The 21,463-nt window shown below is 39.2% G+C and overlaps 1 protein-coding gene across 1 annotated transcript in view; it reads right to left on the bottom strand.

The window, feature by feature from the left end:
* The window catches only part of GYG2 (glycogenin 2), a 32,146-nt gene that overhangs the window by 5,529 nt on the left and 5,154 nt on the right, over window positions 1-21,463 (bottom strand). Inside the window, exons 2-8 of the mRNA XM_067543466.1 lie at window positions 14,913-15,054; window positions 13,164-13,338; window positions 11,729-11,891; window positions 4,805-4,931; window positions 3,515-3,737; window positions 1,920-2,060; window positions 147-257 (exon numbers count right to left, since the gene is read on the bottom strand). Coding sequence (XP_067399567.1) covers window positions 147-257; window positions 1,920-2,060; window positions 3,515-3,737; window positions 4,805-4,931; window positions 11,729-11,891; window positions 13,164-13,338; window positions 14,913-15,054 — 1,082 coding nt within the window. The remainder of the gene's footprint in view (window positions 1-146; window positions 258-1,919; window positions 2,061-3,514; window positions 3,738-4,804; window positions 4,932-11,728; window positions 11,892-13,163; window positions 13,339-14,912; window positions 15,055-21,463) is intronic.

Raw genomic sequence — 21,463 nt, 5'->3', positions numbered from 1 at the left:
TTCCATATCTGACTGATTAGCTAAGACTTATATATTTGTTAAATTAAATCATAATTAGCTGATCTTTCCCAAAACGGGGCTGGCAAGGAATGAAGTAAATGCACAAATGCTTGCAACAAGGATGCAACACAAAGAGCTCAACATACCTGTTTCAAGGTGTGCTGAGGGGCAGGATGAAAGGCAAGCTGGTCTAATGGTTTGTTTGGTTCAGGGAGACTGACCTCAGAATTGGGCTGTTCAGCTTGATGTACAGGTGGCTGAAACACAAATTTAAAGTTTTATTCATTGTTGCTTTCCTTCACACAGCTTTTACACTAACAGAACTTGTACAGTAGAAAATTTCAGCTGGGGCTAGAGAGGCTAGAAATTCAGCTTGCTCTAATGCTAGATGATCAATTTCTACCTCCAAAATGAGAGCAGACCAAGGTGATCCATACAGAGATGGAAGTACAGAAACTGTATTTCAGGCCTACATAGGTGATCAGAAAGGCACATTCACCTCTGCTGGCAGTCAAAACATAGAGCTCTTAAACTTGACTGTCTTCTCACTTACACCAGACTAAAACAGAAATAACTCCATGAGATCAATGGAATTAGGCCATCTAAAGTGAAAGGCCCCTTAGCCTTAAATTTATATCATCTTTCGTTAAAGCATTCGTATATTATTTTAAAGAAAAATTAAACTAGCAGTTTGTATAGCAATTTACAAATATTTTTAAAAACCCAAAGAACAACCCTGTTAAGCACTGTGTTCTAGTATTACCATCCAGTAAGGTATATGGTAATAGTCTGAGTCTAACAGCATTCCATCATCATCATCAGAAAGGTCCAGCAAAAATTAAAATCCTTTAAATAAGTTCAGTTTTTAAAAAGTAATTCTTGCAAATAACTCATTTGCAGTTTTTCTCTAAAAACTTCCACAAAAAATATACACCATACTTTTCTACAGTAATGGTCCTATCACTATAATAGTGATATGTTTATAACACACAAACACTGTAACATTATGAATCATTGACACAGATTTATCTATTAAAATGAGGAAAATTATATCTGCAGTTAAAACCATTTGGTTATTTAGTTTGGTCACTGTATTGGGAGAGTAATCGGTAAAAACAAACAGCAGGTGACACTGCAGCTACAATTTGATTTAATTTCTCCCAATTTACCATAATATAGCAGGTATTACAAAACAAACTTTTACGGCCTGTATCTCTGCATGGTATAAAAGCACTATTATGGACAAGGTTTTAAGATGCCATGATGAATAGAATATTGTTCACCCAAGTCAAATCTCACTCAAATGAGCATATAAGCAATTCCCAATTAAGTAAACTGATATACACAAGTGTAAAACAAGTTTATGTGAAAGGAGGCTCAGACCCTGAGTACTCATCACAGGGAAACTCAAACTGCTTTACAGAAGTGAATGGTACACATCTATATCAGAAGAATTCAGACTAGGAAACGGTCTAAGGAATACAAACAACAACCTCTGTAGATATTGATGATTAAAAGATTCCAGTTTTAAATTATACAATTAAAAGAATACTGTAACTCAATAATGTTACTTAGGCAGTAGAATTTCCCTATGATTTATTTAACACCGACTAACTTGTCAATAAATATTCTCTTGGCAAGGTTCAATGCAAATTTTTTAGCCTCCAGATACATTAGAAACATTCTTGACTGAAGATTAAAGACAATATATTTTCATTATGAGACTTTAATTTATTTCTGAATCTAATATGAGAATTCAAGTACCAATGCTAAATTGAAGAGGACGTTATTGTCAAGATCAAATGCTTAATGAAATTCTTTGTTTAGAGGCTTACATGCATATCATCATAAACATGTCCATCACTGTTAGTGCCTAGATACCTGTATATTTTCAAAATAAATATATAGATTGTACATACAGTTTTATTATCTAACTCTTCAGGTGGGCAGGCAGTGATGTCCATTTCAGATGTCTGTTCTGGAAACACAGGGATTTGCAGAGAATTGATAACAAGAGGATTCACATTTTTCGGTCTAATTTCATCTCCACTGAAAATGTGCTAGCAAAAACAAATCACATCACATCACTATGAGAGGAATTTTGCAACAAATTGTTTTATGGTATGTGTGAGTTAACATATTATAAAAAACATTTTCATTTTCTTCATGACACAAGGTTCCACTGTGGTATTTTCTTGTTGCTTGCCACACGGCCTTTAGAAGTTAAAGAATAAAGAGCTAAAGAATCTGAGGGGGTTTCTTTTCTCCCCAAACTGGGGCATAGGTTTCAGTGCAAATCTTCTACCCTAACTTTATAGCCAATCCAACTCCCATTGTCTTCAGTGGGAGATGAATCAAGTCCTTAATACAAACCTGTAAAAGCCGCCCCACCCACCAATAAGAAATTATTCTATTTCTATGCTATCTTAGTTCTGTTGTTGTTTTATTACATCAAGTATTGAGGGACAAAAGTTAGATAAACAAAAATTGCAAATATCTATAACCAGCAGTTTCTCTTCTTCTCTCTCTTCTTTCTCCCAGTTTACTAAGCATAAGAAAAGTTTTATAAGATTCTATTCACATAAGTGGCAACACTCCAACTGATTTTATGGGCCTGTTTAAGTTTTTATCATTATCATCATCCAATTCTAAACACACAGTTGTGAAAATCCATTTACATGTATCAAGGAGATGCAATTTATAATATGTGTATCAATCAAAATCAAAGGATTCCCTGCCCCCGCTTCTTCTAGTTGCTGCTTTATCTCTTTTGAAACCACAATCTAATCCATTTATCAGCAACTGTTCCACTATAGCCACTTTAAACATGCAAATTAAACATGCAAAATATTCCTTGATGAGACAACTAATTTTTTTTTTTTTTTTTTTTTTTTTTTGCAAGTTTTACTTCAAACTTAAAGTGCCAAATTGCATGCTTACAGTTGTAAAGCTACAGCAAACTATTTCCTACACATAAATATTCAGTCTTTGTTCAGGTGAACTTTATGCAGTAAATTGAGATGCTATGACCCTCCTAAGAACAGTTACAATGCAGTTCTGAAAAGATAAAGTGACTGTATTCTATGGCCAGGTCCTCAGCTTAGTTTAATCAAAGATAAGGAAGTAATGCTGATTTACACCAGCTGAAAATCTGGCTCCAAGGTTTGTGGAGAGAGGTTTTGAGGGGGGTTTTAAGTCTCAATTTGTAAATGTTATTCTTTAATTGTCTTTACTTTTGATACAAAGGAAAAAATTTTGGAGCACTAATAATCATAAGCTAATATTTCGCACAAATGTATAGTTATCACATCCATCTGTAGACAACATCTGCATTTAAAAATAGTCATTGCAGATTTATTGCCAATCTAAAAGCCATCATGCTTTCCCGTTGCACTTGTTACCCCACCCCAAAAAAGTCAAATATGTAATTTATTTTTATTTATGGAATTTTTATTGGTGTTTCAATTTTAGCATATTCCCATTAATGTCTTTTTTCCCCAAGACTCCATCTTACCTTTTGTCCCTGGGATTCTGAGTCTTCCACCTGTTGAAGTTTTTCTAACAAAGGCAATATGTTAGCATAGTAGATCTTCCACCAAAGTACAAGAAATGAGAATTGATGCTGAGATCCTGAGGTGGAGCCATCCTGCACAACTGTTCTTGTTTGAGGGTTGTACTTCTGGTTCCAGGGCTTTGCTGGCCCCAAAAAATGAACTACCTTTGCATCTCCGCCGAAACTGTAGAGGTGAGAAATACAAAGTTGTGATATAGGAATGAATACATTCCGAGTAGCATTTCATAAGAAATGTGTACTCTTGATGCTGTGGCAATTGACATCTTGCAGCAGCTACTCATGACAATATATTAATAAGACGTCAAAGAAATATGACCAGATGTCATCTCGGTTATGCAGAATAATTGAAAACTGTATTGAATTAAATTATTTTATCTTATTAATCTGAGTTGCTTGGAAGAAAGGAAATGAAAGATTGCATTGCCACTTGTTTCCTACTGCTGATTCCAATGGAAAGTGTTCATGAAGGAAAAAAAAGACTAAATCTAATATCGTCTCTTCTTGAACATTCCACTCACAAACTAATAAAAATCACTTTATTAAATATCAAAGCAGCAAAATTAGTGATTTTTGTGGTTCCATTATTTAAATTAGCCAGTTCAAACTGCAGAAGAAGTTCATCTTAGTTCGCACTAATGGATCATCAGATTCACGACGCACTTTTGGAAAACTTTTTCTCATAATCATGCTTCTAACAATGTACACAAAAGCTTATTAAAGAAATAATAAGAGCTTTTGAAATCATATAATAATTGCTAGCACCAACTTTGTTTCAAGGCAGAGTTTTATGCCCATATTTCAATACCATTACACTGTGAGAAACTCTAATGAAAATCAGTGGAGCTACTTTTGCAGTAAGAATACGAGAACCTAGCCATTAGATAATCTATGGTTTGTAGAATATAAAAGTGTCACCGAAGTGACATATCAACCAAGATATAACAATTCAAGTAATCTTTCAACTTTTACTTTTGTTCTATATTATAAGAGCTACTTTTAACAATACTAAATATTAAGAAATTTTGGTATTCTGTATCAGACCAGATACTAAAGGCTCTGCATTACCGTACTTCAATTTGTTGCATGATTTCATATTGTATGTCAATCTAATAACTTCTAATTAACAAGTTTCAGAATGGGTCACAGAATAGGTCCTCTTCTCTTACAAATGGACAAAATACATTAAAGGGCTGTAGAGGATTGCAATCATCCACCAGTAATACTACTTACTGTTTGAAAGCAGGAACATACGTGTAGATAGCACTACTGCTTAAGTTATAGATAAATGGTAAATGTTTGCCAATATCTGTTGTTGCCCAGTTACTGAAGAAACTATTTAATAAGCCTTGATCTCCACCTACAGAATAAATAAAATTATAAAACAGCATAAACAAAATGTTCATGTATACTACAATTTGTGTGAAAATTTAATTATCAAGAGAAAAATTCAGTGCTGAGCAAGAAAAAAAAAAAAAGAGTGCAACTGAGACTCTCTGGACTAAAACTTGAGTGAGTCAGACTACATACTCACACAGGTTTATAATCCTGCATAAGAATGGCCATAGTGGGTCAGACAAGTAGTCCTACTAGCCCAGTATCCTGTCTTCCAACAGTGGCCAATGCCAGGTGCTTCACAGGGAATGAATAGAACAGGTAATCATCAAGTGATCCATCCCTTTGGCCATTCCCAGCCTGTGGCAAACAACAATCCCTGCCTACCCTGGTTAATACCCATTGATGGATCTATCCTCCATGAACTTTTCTTTTCTTATGCCATTATTATAGTCTTGGAATTCACAACATCCTCTGGCAAGGAGTTCCACAGGTTGACCATGTGTTGTGTGAAGAAACACTTCCTTTTGTTCAATTTAAACCTGCTGCTTATTAATTTTATTTGGTGACCCCTAGTTCTTGTGTTATCAGAAGAATAAACAACACTTCCTTATTTACTTTCTCCACACCAGTCATAATTTGGAGAAGAGGAAGGTGATCAGGAACAGTCAGCATGAATTCACCAAGGGCAAGTCATGCCTGACCAACGAGATTGCCTTCTATGATGAGATGACTGGCTCTGTGGATGTGGGAAAGGCATGGACATGATAAACTTTGACTTTAGCAAAGTTTTTGATACAATCTCCCACAGTATTTTTGCCAGCAAGTTAAAAAAGTATGGGTTGGATGAATGGACTATAAAGTGGATAGAAAGGCTGGCTGGATCATCGGGCTCAATAGGTAGTTATCAACGGCTCATTATCTAGTTGGCAGCCGGTAACAAGCAGAGTGCCCCAAGATCAGTTTTGGGGCCAATTTTGTTCAACATCTTCATTAATGATCTGGATGATAGAGTGGATTGCACCCTCAGCAAGTTTGCAGATGACACTAAGCTGGGGGGAATGGTAGACATGCTGGAGGGTAGATCTAGGATACAGAGTAACCTAGCCAAATTGGAGGATTGGGCCAAAAGAAATCGGAAGAAGTTCAACAAGGCGAAGGGCAGAGTCCTGCACTTAAAATGGAAGAATCCCATGCACTGCTACAGACTAGAGACTGACTGACTAAGCAGAAGTTCTGCAGAAAAGGTCCTGGGGGTTACAGTGGACAAGAAGTTGGATATGAGTTAACAGTGTGCCCTTATTCCCAAGAAGGCTAAGAGCATATTGGGCTGCATTGGTAGGAGCATTGCCAGCAGATCTAGGAAAGTGATTATTCCCCTCTATTCAGCATTGGTGAGGCCACATTTGGAGTACTGTGTACAGTTTAGGGCCCCGCCACTACAGGAAGGATGTGGACAAATTGAAGAGAGTCCAGCAGAGAGCAACGAAACTGATTAGGGGGCTGGAGCACATGATTTATGAGGCGAGGCTAAGGGAACTGGTCTTATTTAATCTGCAGAAGATTTGATAGCAGCCTTCAACTGTCTCAAGGGGGGTTCCAAAGAGGATGGAGTTAGGCTGTTCTCAGGGGTGGCAGACGACAAAACAAGGAACAGTGATCTCAAGTTGCAGAGGGAGATGTCTAGGTTGGATATTAGGAAAATCTTTTTGACTAGGAGGGTGGTGAAGCACTGGAATGGGTTACCCAGGGAGGTGGTGGAATCTCCATCCTTAGAGGTTTTAAAGCCCCGGCTTGACAAAGCCCTGGCTGGGATGATTTAGTTGGGTTTGGTCCTGCTTTGATCAGGGGGTGGGACTAGATGACCTCCTGAGATCCCTTCCAACCTTAATCTTCTATGATTCTATCATATCCCCCCCTTAGTCGTCTCTTTTCCAAGTGAAAAGTCCCAGTCTTATTAATCTCTCCTCAAATGTAAGCTTTGCTATATCCCTAATCATTTTAGTGCCCTCTTCTGTACCTTTTCTAATTCCAATATATCTCTTTTGAGATGGGGCGACCAGGTCTGCACGCAGAATTCAAGATGCAGGCATTCCATGGATTTATGAAGAGGCAATATGATATTTTCTCTCTTGTTATCTCTCCCTTTCCTAATGATTCCCAACATTCTGTTAGGTTTTTTGACTGCTGCTGCTCATTGAGTGGATGTTTTCAGAGAAGTATGCACAATGACTCCAAGATCTCTTTCTCTCTTTCTAATTTAGCTAATTTAGACTCCATCATTTTATATGTATAGTTAGGATTATATTTTCCAATGTGCATTACTTTGCTTTTATTAATTGTCACTCAGTTTTGTGAAAGCCATCTATAACTCTTCACAGTCTGCTTTGGACTTAACTATCTTGAGTACTTTTGTATCATCCGCAAATTTTGCCACCTCACTGTTTACCCCTTTTTTCAGATCATTTATGAATATGTTGAACAATACTGGTCCCAGTACAGACCCCTGGGGGACACCTCTATTTGCCGCTCTCCATTCTGAAAACTGACCATTTATTCCTACCCTTTCTTTCCTATGTTTTAACCAGTTACTGATCCCTCTTATCCCATGATCGCTTACTTTGCTTAAGAGCCTTTGGTGAGGGAACTTGTCAAAGGCGTTCTGAAAATCTAATGCAACTGGATCACTCGTCTACATGCCTGTTGACCCCCGCAAAGAATTCTAGATTAGTTGAAACTATAGTAAAGAACAGAATTATCAAACACATAGATGCATACGATTTGTTGGGGACGAGTCAACATGGTTTTTTTAAAGGGAAATCATGCCTCACCAATTTGCCTGGTACTGAAGTTAGTCTTACCAACCTTTAAGTGCCGGGATTTCCCCTGGAGCCTCTTTTAAAAATTAGCATCACATTAGCTATTCTCCAGTCATCTGATCCAGAAGCTGATTTAAATGATGAGTTACCTACCACAATTAGTAGTTCTGCAATTTCACATTTGAGCTCCTTCAGAACCCTTGGGTGGATACCATCTGGTCCTGGCAACTTATTACTGTTGAATTTATCAGTTTGTTCCCAAACCTCCTCTAATGCCACCTCAACCTGGGACAATTCCTCAGATTTGTACCCTAAAAAGAATGGCTCAGGTTTGGCAATTTCCCTCACATCCTCAGTCATGAAGGCCAATGAAAAGATTTCATTTTTATTTCTCCACAATAATCTTATCTTCCTTGAGTGCTCCTTTAACATCTCTATCGTCCAGTGTCCCCACTGGTTGTTTAGCAGGCTTCCTGCTTCTGAGGTACTTAACATCTTGATCCTGTGCAGTCTCCCTGGACCGTGAGCCGGGGGTGCACCCATTTCTTGCTCCTCCTGAGCAGGTGAGTGGAGTCTGGGCTCCACCTCCCCTGCAAACCAGGCAATGGAGCTGATCTATGCAAGAACCACTGTCCCTTCCCTATACTGTTCCTGCAGCTTCACAACTGCACAGCAAACCAGACGCTTGGTAAAAGCACAATCTAGCTCTGACAGTGATGTCATTAGGTAAATCTGTGTCCCCCCCAGTGTTTTAGCTTAACCCTTTAGAATCCAAAGAGGAAGTTATATTAATATTCAGTGCAGTCGTCTTTCAAAACCCAGTTTGTGTATGAGAAATAACTGCAACGTCTTCCAATTGGGTTAAAATTGCCAGTAAGCAGCTGCAAGAAACAGACAAAAGAGACAACCGAGGTGATGGTGGATGGGAAGATGAAGTAACAAAAACAATAGTGTGATGCCAGTGTGCAACTGTTTGCAGAATTAGGGCCCTACTGGCTAAAATATTAATATAAATACAAAATACATTTATACAGTTTGAATTTGATTAGATGAGAACTAAATACATTTATCAAATAATAAAGAATGGAAGGAAACAGAAATTAAGAGCTCACAGAATCTCAGAAATGCTGGGGTGGAAAGGACCTTGAGAGGTTACCTACTCAGACCCCTGCACTTAGGCAGAACCAATTAAACCTCGATCATCTCTGACAGGTGTTTGTCAAAGCTTTTCTTAAAAAACCTCCAATGATGGGAATTCCACAACCTCCCCTGGAAGCCTATTCCAATGCTTATCTGAGAGTTAGAAAACTTTTCCTAATATCAAACCAAAATCCCCCCTGCTGCAGATTAAGCCAATTGCTGCTTCTCCTACCATAAGGGGACATGGAGAACAATTGATCACCATACTCTTTGTAACAGCCCTTTGCATATTTGAAGACTAATTAGATCCTCCCTTGGTCTTCTTTTCTCAAGACTAAATATGCCCATTTTTTTTCTAACTTTTCCTTATTGACCAGGTTTTCCAGACATTTTATCACTTTTGTCATTCTCCTCTGGACTCTCTACAAATTGTCAACATCCTTCTTCAAGTATGACGTCCAGAACTGGACACACTACTTCAGTTGAGGCCTTACCACTGCAGAGTAGAATGGGACAATTACCTCCCATGTTTTATATATGACATTCCTGTTAATACATCCCACAAAGATATTAACCTTTTTTGCTATTGAATCAAATTGCTGGTTCATATTCAATTTGTGATCCACTACTATCCCCAGATGCTTTTCTGCATTACGCTGCCTAGCCCATTATTCCCCATTTTATAGCTCTGCATGTGATTATTCCTTTCTAAGGATAGTATTGGTCTTTCTTGAATTTCATCTTGTTTTCACATCTATGCTCCAATTTCTCAAGGTCTATTTGAATTCTAATCTTGTCCTCCAGGCTTGAAACCCTTCACAGTTTGGTGTCATCCACAAGTTTTGTAAGCAAACTCTCTACTCCATAATACACGTCATTAATGAAAATATTGATTATTACCACTATGGGAGCCTAATAGATATGCACTCCCAGTTTGACAGTGAACCATGGATAACTACTCTGAGTACAGTCTTTCAACCAGTTTTGCACCCACCTTATAGACCACATCATTTAGACCACATTTTCCTAGTTTGCTTATGAAAATGACATGTGAGACAGCCTCAAAAGCTTACAAAAATTAAGATACATCACATCTACAGCTTCCCCCTATCCACGAGGTCAATAACCATGCCAAAAAGGAAATTACATTGGTTTGGCATAATTAGTTCATGACGGATCCATGCTGGCTATTCCTTATACCCCTATTCATCTCTAGGTTCTTACAACTGATTGTGTAATAATTTGTTCCAATATCTTTTCAGGTATCCAAGTTAGGCTAAATGGTCTATAAGTCCCTGAGTTCTCTTTGTTCCCCTTTTTAAAGATAGGTAATATGTTTGCCCTTCTCCAGTCCTCCGAGACTTAACCCATCCTCTATGAGTTCTCAAAGATAATCACCAATAGTTCTGAGGTTGCTTCAGCTACTTCTTGAAGTACTCTATGGGTGAATTTCATCAGGCCCTGCTGACTTGAATATATCTAACCCATCTAAATATTCTTTAATCTGTTTTTCCCTATTTTGGCTTGTATTCCTTCCCCCTTGTTGTTAATATTAACTGTGTAAACTATCTCAGTGGTTCCCAACCTTTCTGAGTGAAAGCCACACTTGTTAACACTAGGTAAAACACATCCCTCCCTCCCTCCCTCCCCCCCCCCCCCCGTGCACCCCATCCTCTCACCGGCCATAAACACATATAACCCCTATAAACACATATAATGATAACAACAATACTAAATTACATAAAATAATAATAATAAATTTCTCCTGAGTAAGAAGCAAACCCTTCCCTGACGCAGCTGCCACTGCATGCCCCATGTGGCCCCGCCATTTCCCATCCCTCACGGACGGAGGGTAATGGAGGCAGTGGGCACTGGTGGGCTGGGCCAGGGCTGCTCCAGGCCCCCACCAACATGGAGCTGCTCTGCTCCGGCCAGGCACCCAGCTGGCTTGAGGCTGCGGGGGCTGCTCCTTTGCTTAGGCTGGCACAGAGCTCAGGGGTGCTGTTCTGAGGGCTGCTTTGCTCAGCCAGCACAGGACACAGGGCAGGAGAGGGGGGCAGTGGCTGAGCCTGGCACAGAGATCAGGGAGGCTGCTCTTCCACTCCGGCTGACACTCGGGGGAGAAAGGGGGGGTTAAGGACCTCAATATCACTGAAGCCTCATGGACCCCCTGTAATCTTTGGTGCCCCCTTCCCCACAAAGGGGTCCCACATCCCAGGTCGGGAACTGTTGAACTATCTAGTAACAATTTACCTTTTTAGAGAAGACTGAAGTAAAATAGGCATTAAACACTTCACCCTTCTTGATGTCATCTGTTATTAGCTCCCCTTCCTCAATAAGCAGAGGGTCTACACTTTCTTTCGTCTTTCTCTTGATCCTAATGTATTTATAGACCCTCTTCTTATTGCCTTTTATGTGCCTTGCTAGTTGTAACTCATTAGGTTCATTAGCCTTTCTGGTTTTGTCCCTATGTGCTTGTGCTATTCTTTTGTATCCACACTTAGCAATTTGACTATGTTTCCGCTTATAGGTATTGACAAAGAAAATAATATTTGTTTTAAGGTAAGCTTTAAATGAAATAATGTATAGTGAGGCAGAGCTACAGAAGTAATCCCTGTCCATCTTATCTGATCAAGAGCTCTAGTGTTAGATCCTCAACTAGTGTAAACTGGAGCTATGACAACTTAACGTCAGGTGAGGATCTGCCCGTTAGGTTTTTTTTAAATTTAAACCTTGAGTACCGTCCTTTCCTCTTTCTGTTGTGGTTAGTAGAACACTTGGCTCTGTACAGTTGTGGAGAACTAGCTTGTGGAGGGTAAGGATAATTTCTTGTGCTATGTTCTCCAGGCCAGCAGAGACTTACCATCAAAGCTGCCATGTTCAGTAGCAAACTGCAGCAGAAGGTTATATGTTTGTAAGGAAGGTCGAAATACAAATACGCCACTATTAAAGCAGTCTGGCCAGCCAGAATCAGGAGCGGCTGAAAGCTCTTCCCGTTCAAACAGTTCATCAATGTTACATAACACCTTGAGGAAAAAGTAAGACTCAAATTTAAAATTTTAAAGTAACAGTTTGTGAACACTGTGTTGCCTTTTAACATCTGTACAGCTAAATCAGTATTAAATTAAATAATCAGAATTAAATTACTATCTTGGCCATGGAAGCTCTAAGTATTTCGAGCACATTAAACAGTGACAGCACAAAGGAAGCTGGGATCAAACTTTCATTTGTTAGTTGATAAGATAGAAATTAAAGGAAAACTATAAATATTGTTAAGGCAAAACAGTGACCACAATGAATTTACAACATGATCACCAGGTTTAAACTACAAGGCTCTCAAAATAGCCTAGTGCAAGAAGGAGAACAACACTTTTACACCTCAGGGTGTAGCAGGCCTTGATGGTACATTTTTATATTTTAGGTGGGGGGAGGGATGAGTAGAGAAGGGGTCCTTCTGGGTATGCTGCAGAGCCCATCTATTTGAACAAGTGTAATAAGAGGTAGTGAAAGCTCTGCGTCTGAAAGATCCGGGTTGGCATGGACTCTGGGGATGGTTGAGTGGAGCACTAGTTCATTTTTTTAATATTGTTTGGGTTTATTTTAGGAACCGTTTGGCTGGTATTTTTGTTTGCCTGTTTCCTTTTTTTAGAGCTTTGAAGCAGGAAAGACTGCTCAGTTTATACTATAACACTGAGAACCAGATCCTCTGCTGTTGAAATTCTGCATAGCTTCTTCAAAGTCAATGGAGAGATGCTACATTGCATTAGCAGAGCATCCGGCCTGAATTTTTTAGGGTTACGGGAAGTCTATTGCATGGGATAGGTACTCTTTTATATAAAATTATAAATCAGATAAATAGTGAATAAATACATTTATTTACCACAAAAGGAAAGATTCAATAAAAACCCCACTTCCCCTGAATATCTCCCCTTTTTCGTAAATACAACACACAGTATAGTATCACAGCTCATAAAAATGTTTTTCAGATCCAGAGATGAATATTCAATTATTTAGCTTTATTTCTAATATAAATAATAAACTGACCCAACTAAAATAGGCCCTGCTCCTGAAAAATGAACTGCTTAAGTGTAGGGGATGGCCCATGGGATTCTCTCTGTGGGATCATGGCCATAATTTGTACTGGACAGCCAGTTAAACATGTGACTGTATTTCAGCACAAACTCTTTTGATCTTTGGGGCACCTTATGCTGATGGGATTTGTATAACAGAACCCAGCCAGCTAGCTATCTTTAACATCACTCAGGATCCTAGCAACATGATTACCACTCTCTACTCACCAAAGTGTCTGCATCCATAAAGACACATTTGCTGTACTGAGTGAGAGTCCAGCAGTGAAGTTTGGTGAAGGTTACACCCAGCTCTGGCCTCTCCAGCAGAGCCAAGTGCATTGAATCAGCACTATCAATTGCGTCCACTTCAATCACCTCATCAAACACGCTGCAGAGGATAGCCCTGACAATGCAAGAAACAAACAGGAACAACAGAATTGAGAAATATTTCTTCAGTTAAACATAGGACAAAAATTCTGACATGAAGATAACTGGCACTCAGTACCTGTTTAAAATCAAAACAAAACAAAAACAAAGCAACACACAAACTAGAGTATAAACCAAGATGCCTGGTCCCTGTAAACAAAAAGTCTGCCCTGGAAGTTACCTCCCTTCTACTAAGGGCCAGTGCATCACAAGAAGTGGTTGGTTCTGGATGGGGAGGTGGTATGACTAGGACTCTCACATTTTCATTGCACCCCTATTATAGCATTTGCCAATTGGACAGCAAAGCTGCCCTCTCACTGCACAGCTAGGCAGAAGAAACACCACTTGCCACTTCTGTAGTCCATGGTCCCTCCCCAGGGTGTAGTAGACCTTGCCTGTATAGCTATTTGCACCTCTCTGTACCTGTTGAGATAAATTTGTCCTCAGTTATACCTCTTAAAATATGAGATATATATTTTACTATTGCTTCAAGCCCTCTCAAAATGAAGTGTATGTTCATATCACTCACAGAACTTTTCTAAACAATACTGAAGTTTATTATAATCATCAATCAACATTTATAACTTCCATTGAGATTTAGGTTCCCAAGTCATTTAAGTGCATTTGAAAATATTATTCTGGTCGATAAGTGGAAAATAAATGGAGAAAATTTTCAACAAAAAACTTCATTAGATGAAAAAATTCCATCCAGCTCTAAAATGCGTGTGATCAATATCTTAAGAGTCTTATTCTGGGATAATATACTGTTCTGATTTGACCTGCACTTAAAAATTCTGGAAGCATGGACTTAACAGTGCATCTAACCTGCAGCAAAATGGGAAAACTTGCCCCCTGCTTTACAATCACCACCACACAGCATTCAGAATCAGCAATGTGCACTGTTCCCAAACTGCACACAAAGCCAAGCTCAGACCCAGTATAAGTAGGTGTAACAATTGAAGTCTGTGGTGTTCTATTTTACATCCCATTGAAAAGATGGCGCCTTCAGCAGTGTACTGCAGCACTGGTTCAGTACTAAGAGAGAAGATTACCATCTGCTGATTGACCTGCACCATGTCCTGCAGCAACTGGGTCTCCCACTATACTGCTGTCCAGGCCTGATCCAACTCATTTATTAGATGAGAGAGTTCTGCACACAGAATGGCTGTGGAATCAGACCAAAAGTAGTAATGTGTTTTAAAAAAAATCCTCTTTATATGTTCTACCACCAGAGACTTAGGCCAATATTTTCAAGTGATTAGTAATTTTAGGTGCCCGACTTGTGACATCTTAAAGAAGCCTCATTTTTAGGAGGATATGCTGCTGGGGTTTTTTTTGGAAATAAAAAATTGGGACACCCAAAAATTACTAATCATTGTTTAAAACCTTGGGATTAGTTTCTCTGAACAGCAAGAGGCTAAGGTATGAGTTAAATCTATTGTGTTTTTAATGTTATTTGTAATTCTGTCATGGCAAGAAATTCAATAGAAGTCCTGTTTGCAAATGATAATACGAAAAATACACTACCGCTGAGAATTTGTGAATTCTTACCTCATCACACTGGAGACCTGTGGTGTTATTAGTATGACCAGCTTTCTAGATGTCATGTGATTCCTCAAGGACTGCCCAAGAACCAAAGCTCCTTGGCAATAAACATCATCAGTACCAAGGGTCACAAATGCCTGATCTGCTACTGCGAATAAATATTTAGAATGGTTATTTTACTTATGTAATATTAGCATTCATGGCAGCATTTCACCATCTGTCTTCTCCTCCAGCTAACAAACAGGCTATAGCTTATAAGAGCCTGCACTCTCTAAGATAAGCTCTTTCCCCCCTTCCCAAGCCCTACCAAAAGACAGAAAACTGAATAGAGAATTCCAGGCAAACATCTGCAGAATGTGTGGATTTGTTTTTTTGTTAACCTCCTAATTTAAGCTAGTATCTGCTATGAGTGTGTGAAATAACCTTAAATTGATTTATAAACAAATCATTTCCCATGTGTTGTCACATAACCCCATTGCCAAATCATGCCAGCTTACCTGTAATAAATGTTTAGATTTTTCATTCAAATAATATTGTTTACAGTATAATCCAACTGATTAGGTAAATTCCCTCACTCATGTCATTATCACTGACAAAACACACTGCTGCATGTTGTTAAGGCAGGAGGACAAGAAATTGCTAAATCCATCTATTTTTTGTGACCTTCCTGAATCAAACCAATATGCAAAAAGGATAAAGAGAAGAATAATGTAACAGAGTTATCAGGCAGGCAGGTAAGTAGGTGTACTCTGGCATACCTACATATAGCCCCTAACAGGAGTAGCTCCTCTCGGATGGAAAGCCCCATTTCAGGAAATAACTCTGATAAGATGTTCAGGGCCATGCCTGTGTTTCTTGCCCCTGAGGGAAATAAAACTGCTACAAAACCAACTGGAGGAGGCAAGCTGTCTGCACCTTCTTGCAGTAACAAACGGAGTTGGTTATTTTATTTACTGAGCTCACATCTGCATCATTATTCCAGGATGTCTGCCTGCTGGTGAAAACCTATTAATAAACAAGCTTGCATAACAATATGTTTTTGCTTTCTAACAGGAATGCTGTTGTTAAGGTTGCCTAGGGGAAAGCTAGAATCGCACAGCCGGTAGGTGACTGGCATCTTTCTGAGCATGAGCCACCCACTAGCCAGCATGGCTGGGCTCACTAGGCCACACAATTGACCAGAAAATGGTTGTTGGGTCAGCCAGAAATGGAGGATTCCACTGAGCTCTACAAGTTGTTGGATATCTTCGGTCAATATTTGGTTTGGAATCATTCTTAAATCAACCCCACCACTTGAAAGCACAAGCAATTATGCACAAGCAAATTATACCAGCAATCGCATATTTTCTCAAGGAGATTCTCTCTAGTGCAATTGCTCTGAAGCATGGTACTATATTAACAGCTCTGGGCCAAACCAGCATCACTGGGTGAAGCAAGCTGTTCTACAGGAATATAGTACTAATTAAATGGTAAAAAGATTTTGATACCAACATGTGTTTAATTTTTAATTAAATACATTTATTGATGATTTCTACCCAATATCAGCAACATACTCTAAAGATGTAATGCTTTAAAACAAACTGATTGGTGTACTGAAAACTGCTAAACAAACAGAAGTTGACAGAAGACTCTATTTGCTCTGTATAGATAAAGCAGCTCAAAATGTATTTTGAAGCTAACAGCTTTACAGGCTAGGAAAAAAAATACTGAAATCACTGTCAGAAAACAAAAATAAAAAATTGAGAGTAGGTATTACATGTAGCAAAATTCAGGGGCAAATTTATATGGTACAGATGTACCACAGCAGAGAGCTGCAGCAATCCCAAATGGAAGAGATAAAAACATGCATGTAAAACTCATTATGATGGCCTGAGAAGCATCAGCCTCTGTCTAACTTCCGTATTGTACAGTATCAGCATCTACCCCACTTCAGTGTGACCGGAGCAAGTTGGTCACTTTGTTCCTAGACAACCAAATTACAAATTTAAAATAATCATTAAAACCCAGAACATTTAGGTCAGTTCAGTGCAGAAGAGACATGGGTTCACAAGATCCCCACTTCCCCTTGTGCCTTTGCACAGGCAGCAGTCATGATCAGATTCATTAGACTCGGAGTTCAATCCTACTAAGTATTCTCATCTCCCCCTTGGACATCCAGACCTGAGTCACCAGAAGTATTCTGGTTGTTTTAGTCAGAATTCCTCAAGAGAGTAGTATGCACTCCCCCATCCAGCGTCAGATGAGCTCCATTGGCTGATTTGTATGGGCAGCACACCGGGGCCCTTGCCCAAACTTTGCCCAGCCACCTGTAAGCAACATTAGAATGTTACACTCTTTATGCTCAGGAGGCCTGATTCTGCAAAATGTTGAGATCATCTGATTTCTATTAACTTAAGTCTTGATATTAATGGGAATTGAGGGCACCATATATTGCACAATGGGTTAGTACATTGGATCATAGCTCCCTCAACTGTAAGGTAGCAAAGTGGAGGGGCATAACCCTACACCACAGTTACTCCCAAACACTTACCTTCATGGCATAAGCTTTTTATTTAGAAATGTTTTAACGTCTTCTAACAAGCAGGAAATTGTTCTAGGTTTTTCACAATTGTCCAGGAGAGGACAAGGCTCTAACCTTCATTTCTTTTTCTTTCCCATAGCCTTCTTGCTTTTATTTGACAAAATACAGGCTGGGACACAATATACACTACAAAGTTTCTTGACTGATTTTCTTTAAACTAGTTCCCTATAGCTCAAGAGAATTATCAGACCAGAAGCAACCCAAAAATCTCTGCTTTATCTAGTCTGAATTAAATTGAAGCTACCCAGCCTCCAATATCAGATTATTAGTAGGCCAGCACAAAAGTAAATGATGGTGTAGCATAAGTGAATCACTACTACAGATGATTAAAATAATTTAACGAGGATATCTCTGATAGTGCTTTCTAAGAAAAAGCAAGCGAAGAACAAGAGATTGTTAAATGTGGATTTCTCTGGACCTTCTGACATTAAGATACAATCTTCCAAACAAGTTATGAGTGCTCCAAATGGCAGTAAGGCTGGGAATAATGAAAGCTCACATCCTGTAGTCTCTTTAGGGCTATCCACAGTTTAATTTTTTTTTTTTTTAAATCTCCAAACAAGCATTTTCATTTAATTAATATTCAATTAAAGATACTTTGAACTTAAATAAAGCTGTGCCCAATGTTAGATCCAGAGTGGAACTGTTCAAATAGATTGCTGTGTCGATGCAAGTGCTCTTGTAAACATTTTTGGAAAAATCACTATAGGTAAAGATGACTCACGTATAGGTCAGGCATTTATACAAAACAAAAAATCAGCAATGGATGAGAAGGCTGCTTTAGCAATGAGTAACAGATGAAGCTTTCAGAAGGAAAAGATGGAGACTTAAGATAGATACATTTCTTATATTACAGTAAATATATGCCAAGGGCACTTTTGATCAAAAATATAACTAAACAAATACTGGGGGGAACTAAAACCAAACTGAAATGTACTTTTCTTAACACAGACACTAACCATGAAATGAGTGGGAGTTTAAATCTCAAAATACTATTTAAAAAAGAACCACAAAGATAAAACATATAATTTTCTTATTGCTTTTTAAATGCTTCTAGCTACCAGACCTGAATATTTACACAATACATCTAAAAACAGATAAGTGACTCATCAAATAACTCAGCCAGTTGGGATGGCAACTTATACCTCAGGCATATTTTCATGCTCTTTATATTCAAAACCAGACTTGTAGTAAGAGCTACAATAGAATCAACTACATTATAAACAGTAACATCTCTAACATCTTTTTTACTCCTTTCAAATAAGAAGCCCATATTCTGTTTTGATAATTGTATTTTGGGATACATCTGTTATGTCTATTTCAATATGGCAAACAACAACAGAAGCAATCAAACAAACTACTGATTAAAATCATACCACTTTAAAATATTGTTGATGCAAACAAGAAACATATGCTTGCTACTTTAAAAATCACACAGGAACACCACTAATCCATGAATGGTCCATATGGGGTAACAGGTTTAATAATAAAAGAAACAAGAAATTCTTCAAAGTAGCAATAAAATGATGTACCTTTTTCATGTAGGAAGCACAGCTTGGATAGCTTCCTAATTTAGAATTTGTATTCATTTGTAAATAACATGACTTTATTTTTATGATAACCCTGAAGAACTTTCATACTGTATTCAATTATTATGTTTAAAATTAAGAGCCAGTTTCTGAATATTTATCCATTCAAGTAGCCCTATTGGGTAAAATCCTGGCCTTAAGGAAGTCAATTTTGCCATTAAATACAATGGCACCAGGTTGCATCCACTGACTTCTATGGACTTGTCAAGGTACTAAAGCAAGCAGAGTTTGGCCTTCAGTTCTGGAATCCAGGGGTGGTAGCATCTAAGATCAACTTATATTGCATATTTTGAAGTGTCCTATCATTAAGAATTGTAATGATAATAAAATAGTTTTACAGAACTTTGCGCTCATCAAAACATTGTGCCTTACTTTATAGAAAAAGCTATCATAAAGCCTGTTCACACTAAATAATGGTTTTCAAGCTGTGGAATTCTAAAGATAATATACATGGAGTTGGGTCAAATGAGATAAAGACAGGATTTAGTCAGCTTTAAGTTTAATGTAACTTCATGTCATCAGATAAATATACAGATGTACATATTGTAAGGAAGTTTGCTTTTGCTTTTCTACATAAAACAACTGTATGTACAAGATCAAAGTCAGGAGAGGTAAAAAACATTATACGGATATGAAATAAACAACTATGGCCCACTTGGCAAATAACTATGGGTCATTGGTTTTAATCTAAAACTTACTACATTACCTGAAGAAGCAAAGCATGCTGAAACAAACCAGAGTGTTTCCTGACCACTTAAAGAACTTTAGTAAATGACTTGGAAATGCTGTGATAGATGGTAATTTAAAAAGGACAGTAAAAATAAACTGAAGTACTGGAAAGGTCATGGCAATACAGTGTGGGACCTGGTAACAATATAGTTCTGTGAGATAAGCAAGTTCTTGTGCTACTTATCCATGGCTTTTGCTTTCCACAAACCAATTCAAGCAAAAATCTCTCAGTAAACTTAGAACAGTGCTCAGAATATGGAGCAACAGGGCAATCAAGGTGGTGCTCTTTTCTATGGTCAAAAATTAGCAGGCATGAACCTGAGGGGGTATATCTTATTAGGGAAGGAATAAATGGCCATACTGTGCTCAGAATCATGCAATTTGTTCAGCCAATCAAGGTAGGTTTAAGCTTTTGGCATTTTTACATAATGTATTTCTGTGCCGTCTGTGGTAGGCAGAGAAGAAAGGATGAGGGAGTTCCATCAATAGCACCATCAAAGTTGGGGAAGCCCCATTTGCATTTAAACCCATATGTTTAGGGCTCTTCCAAATTCATGGCCATGATAAACAGGCCAGGAGCCATGAAATCAGACGTCCCCTGTGAAATCTAGCTATTGGAGGAGAGGGGGAGTGGCAGGGCTTCGTCTCCCCCCCCACCACCACTCTCAGGGGGAGGTCAGACCCACCTCCAGGTACCTTCCATGCAGGAAGCTCTGCAGCTGCTGCCTTCAGAGTCTAGCTCTCAATGCAGCACAGATGTAAGCAGCTCTGTAGCTTCTCCCTCTGTGAGATACTCCAGGTTAGGGGCAGTCAGAGCTTAAATTCAGCCAGAGCCGTCCAGAGCAGAGCTGTGATAAATATTTTGAAACCTGTGGGAGCCCCAGTGCCTCCTGCAAGGCAGAAGCCCCAAGCCCCAGAACCCCAAATGGAGGAGGGGGCCCTCCGTAAAATAATCTATGAGAATTTAAGCCCTGGGGGAAGCCATGCATATCTTTAGGGGGCCCCCATCTGTGTGTGGGAAACTGGGAGGCATGCCTGGCTCTGCCCTTCCTCCACCCCCACAAGGTGTCATCTGGGACAGATCAGCTGGGTTTGGGGATGGGAAGGAGCTTGGTTTTTAAAGACTTAAATCAAGACCTCACCTGGAATGTCGCAATTCCCTACAGTTTTGCACCAAATGGAACAATTTCTTCCCCCTCTGGTAACTGATAGCAAAGTTTGTAAAGGCACAAAGGAGAACAAAGCCACAATGAATCTGATCATCCCACAGCAGGAAGGGAGGGAGGGAGCTAGCTGGTCTCAGATGACATTAGCCACCCACCTCTCTCAAACTCAGGGGTCAGGGGCCCCGAGTACCAGAGTGGGTGGTGTAACCATAGATCAACCATAGACCCTCTCCATACACACAAACAGGGTGCCCAGATCACTCTCCCACTCCAAGCTGCCTGGATCACGCCCTTCAGCTGCCCGGCTCATCCCCCCGCCAACTGCCCAGATCAGGGCCCCCACACTTCTGCACTCCTTCAGAGGTAGGCTCTGAAAACAGCAGCCACGGCACTTCCTCCAGCCAAGGGAGGTACCCGGGGGTGGGTCTGATCTCCCTCCACAAGATCAGCCATGCAGGGGAAGAGGAAATCCCGTCTCCTCCCAGCCCAGCC

The sequence above is a fragment of the Emydura macquarii genome, unplaced genomic scaffold (genome assembly GCF_026122565.2).
Source record: "Emydura macquarii macquarii isolate MOO-44397 ecotype Brisbane River unplaced genomic scaffold, CSIRO-AGI_Emac_v2 contig_860, whole genome shotgun sequence".
NCBI classification, from domain to species: Eukaryota; Metazoa; Chordata; order Testudines; family Chelidae; genus Emydura; species Emydura macquarii.
Note: the sequence above shows the minus strand (reverse complement) of the source record. Positions and strands in the feature narration are given on the sequence as shown.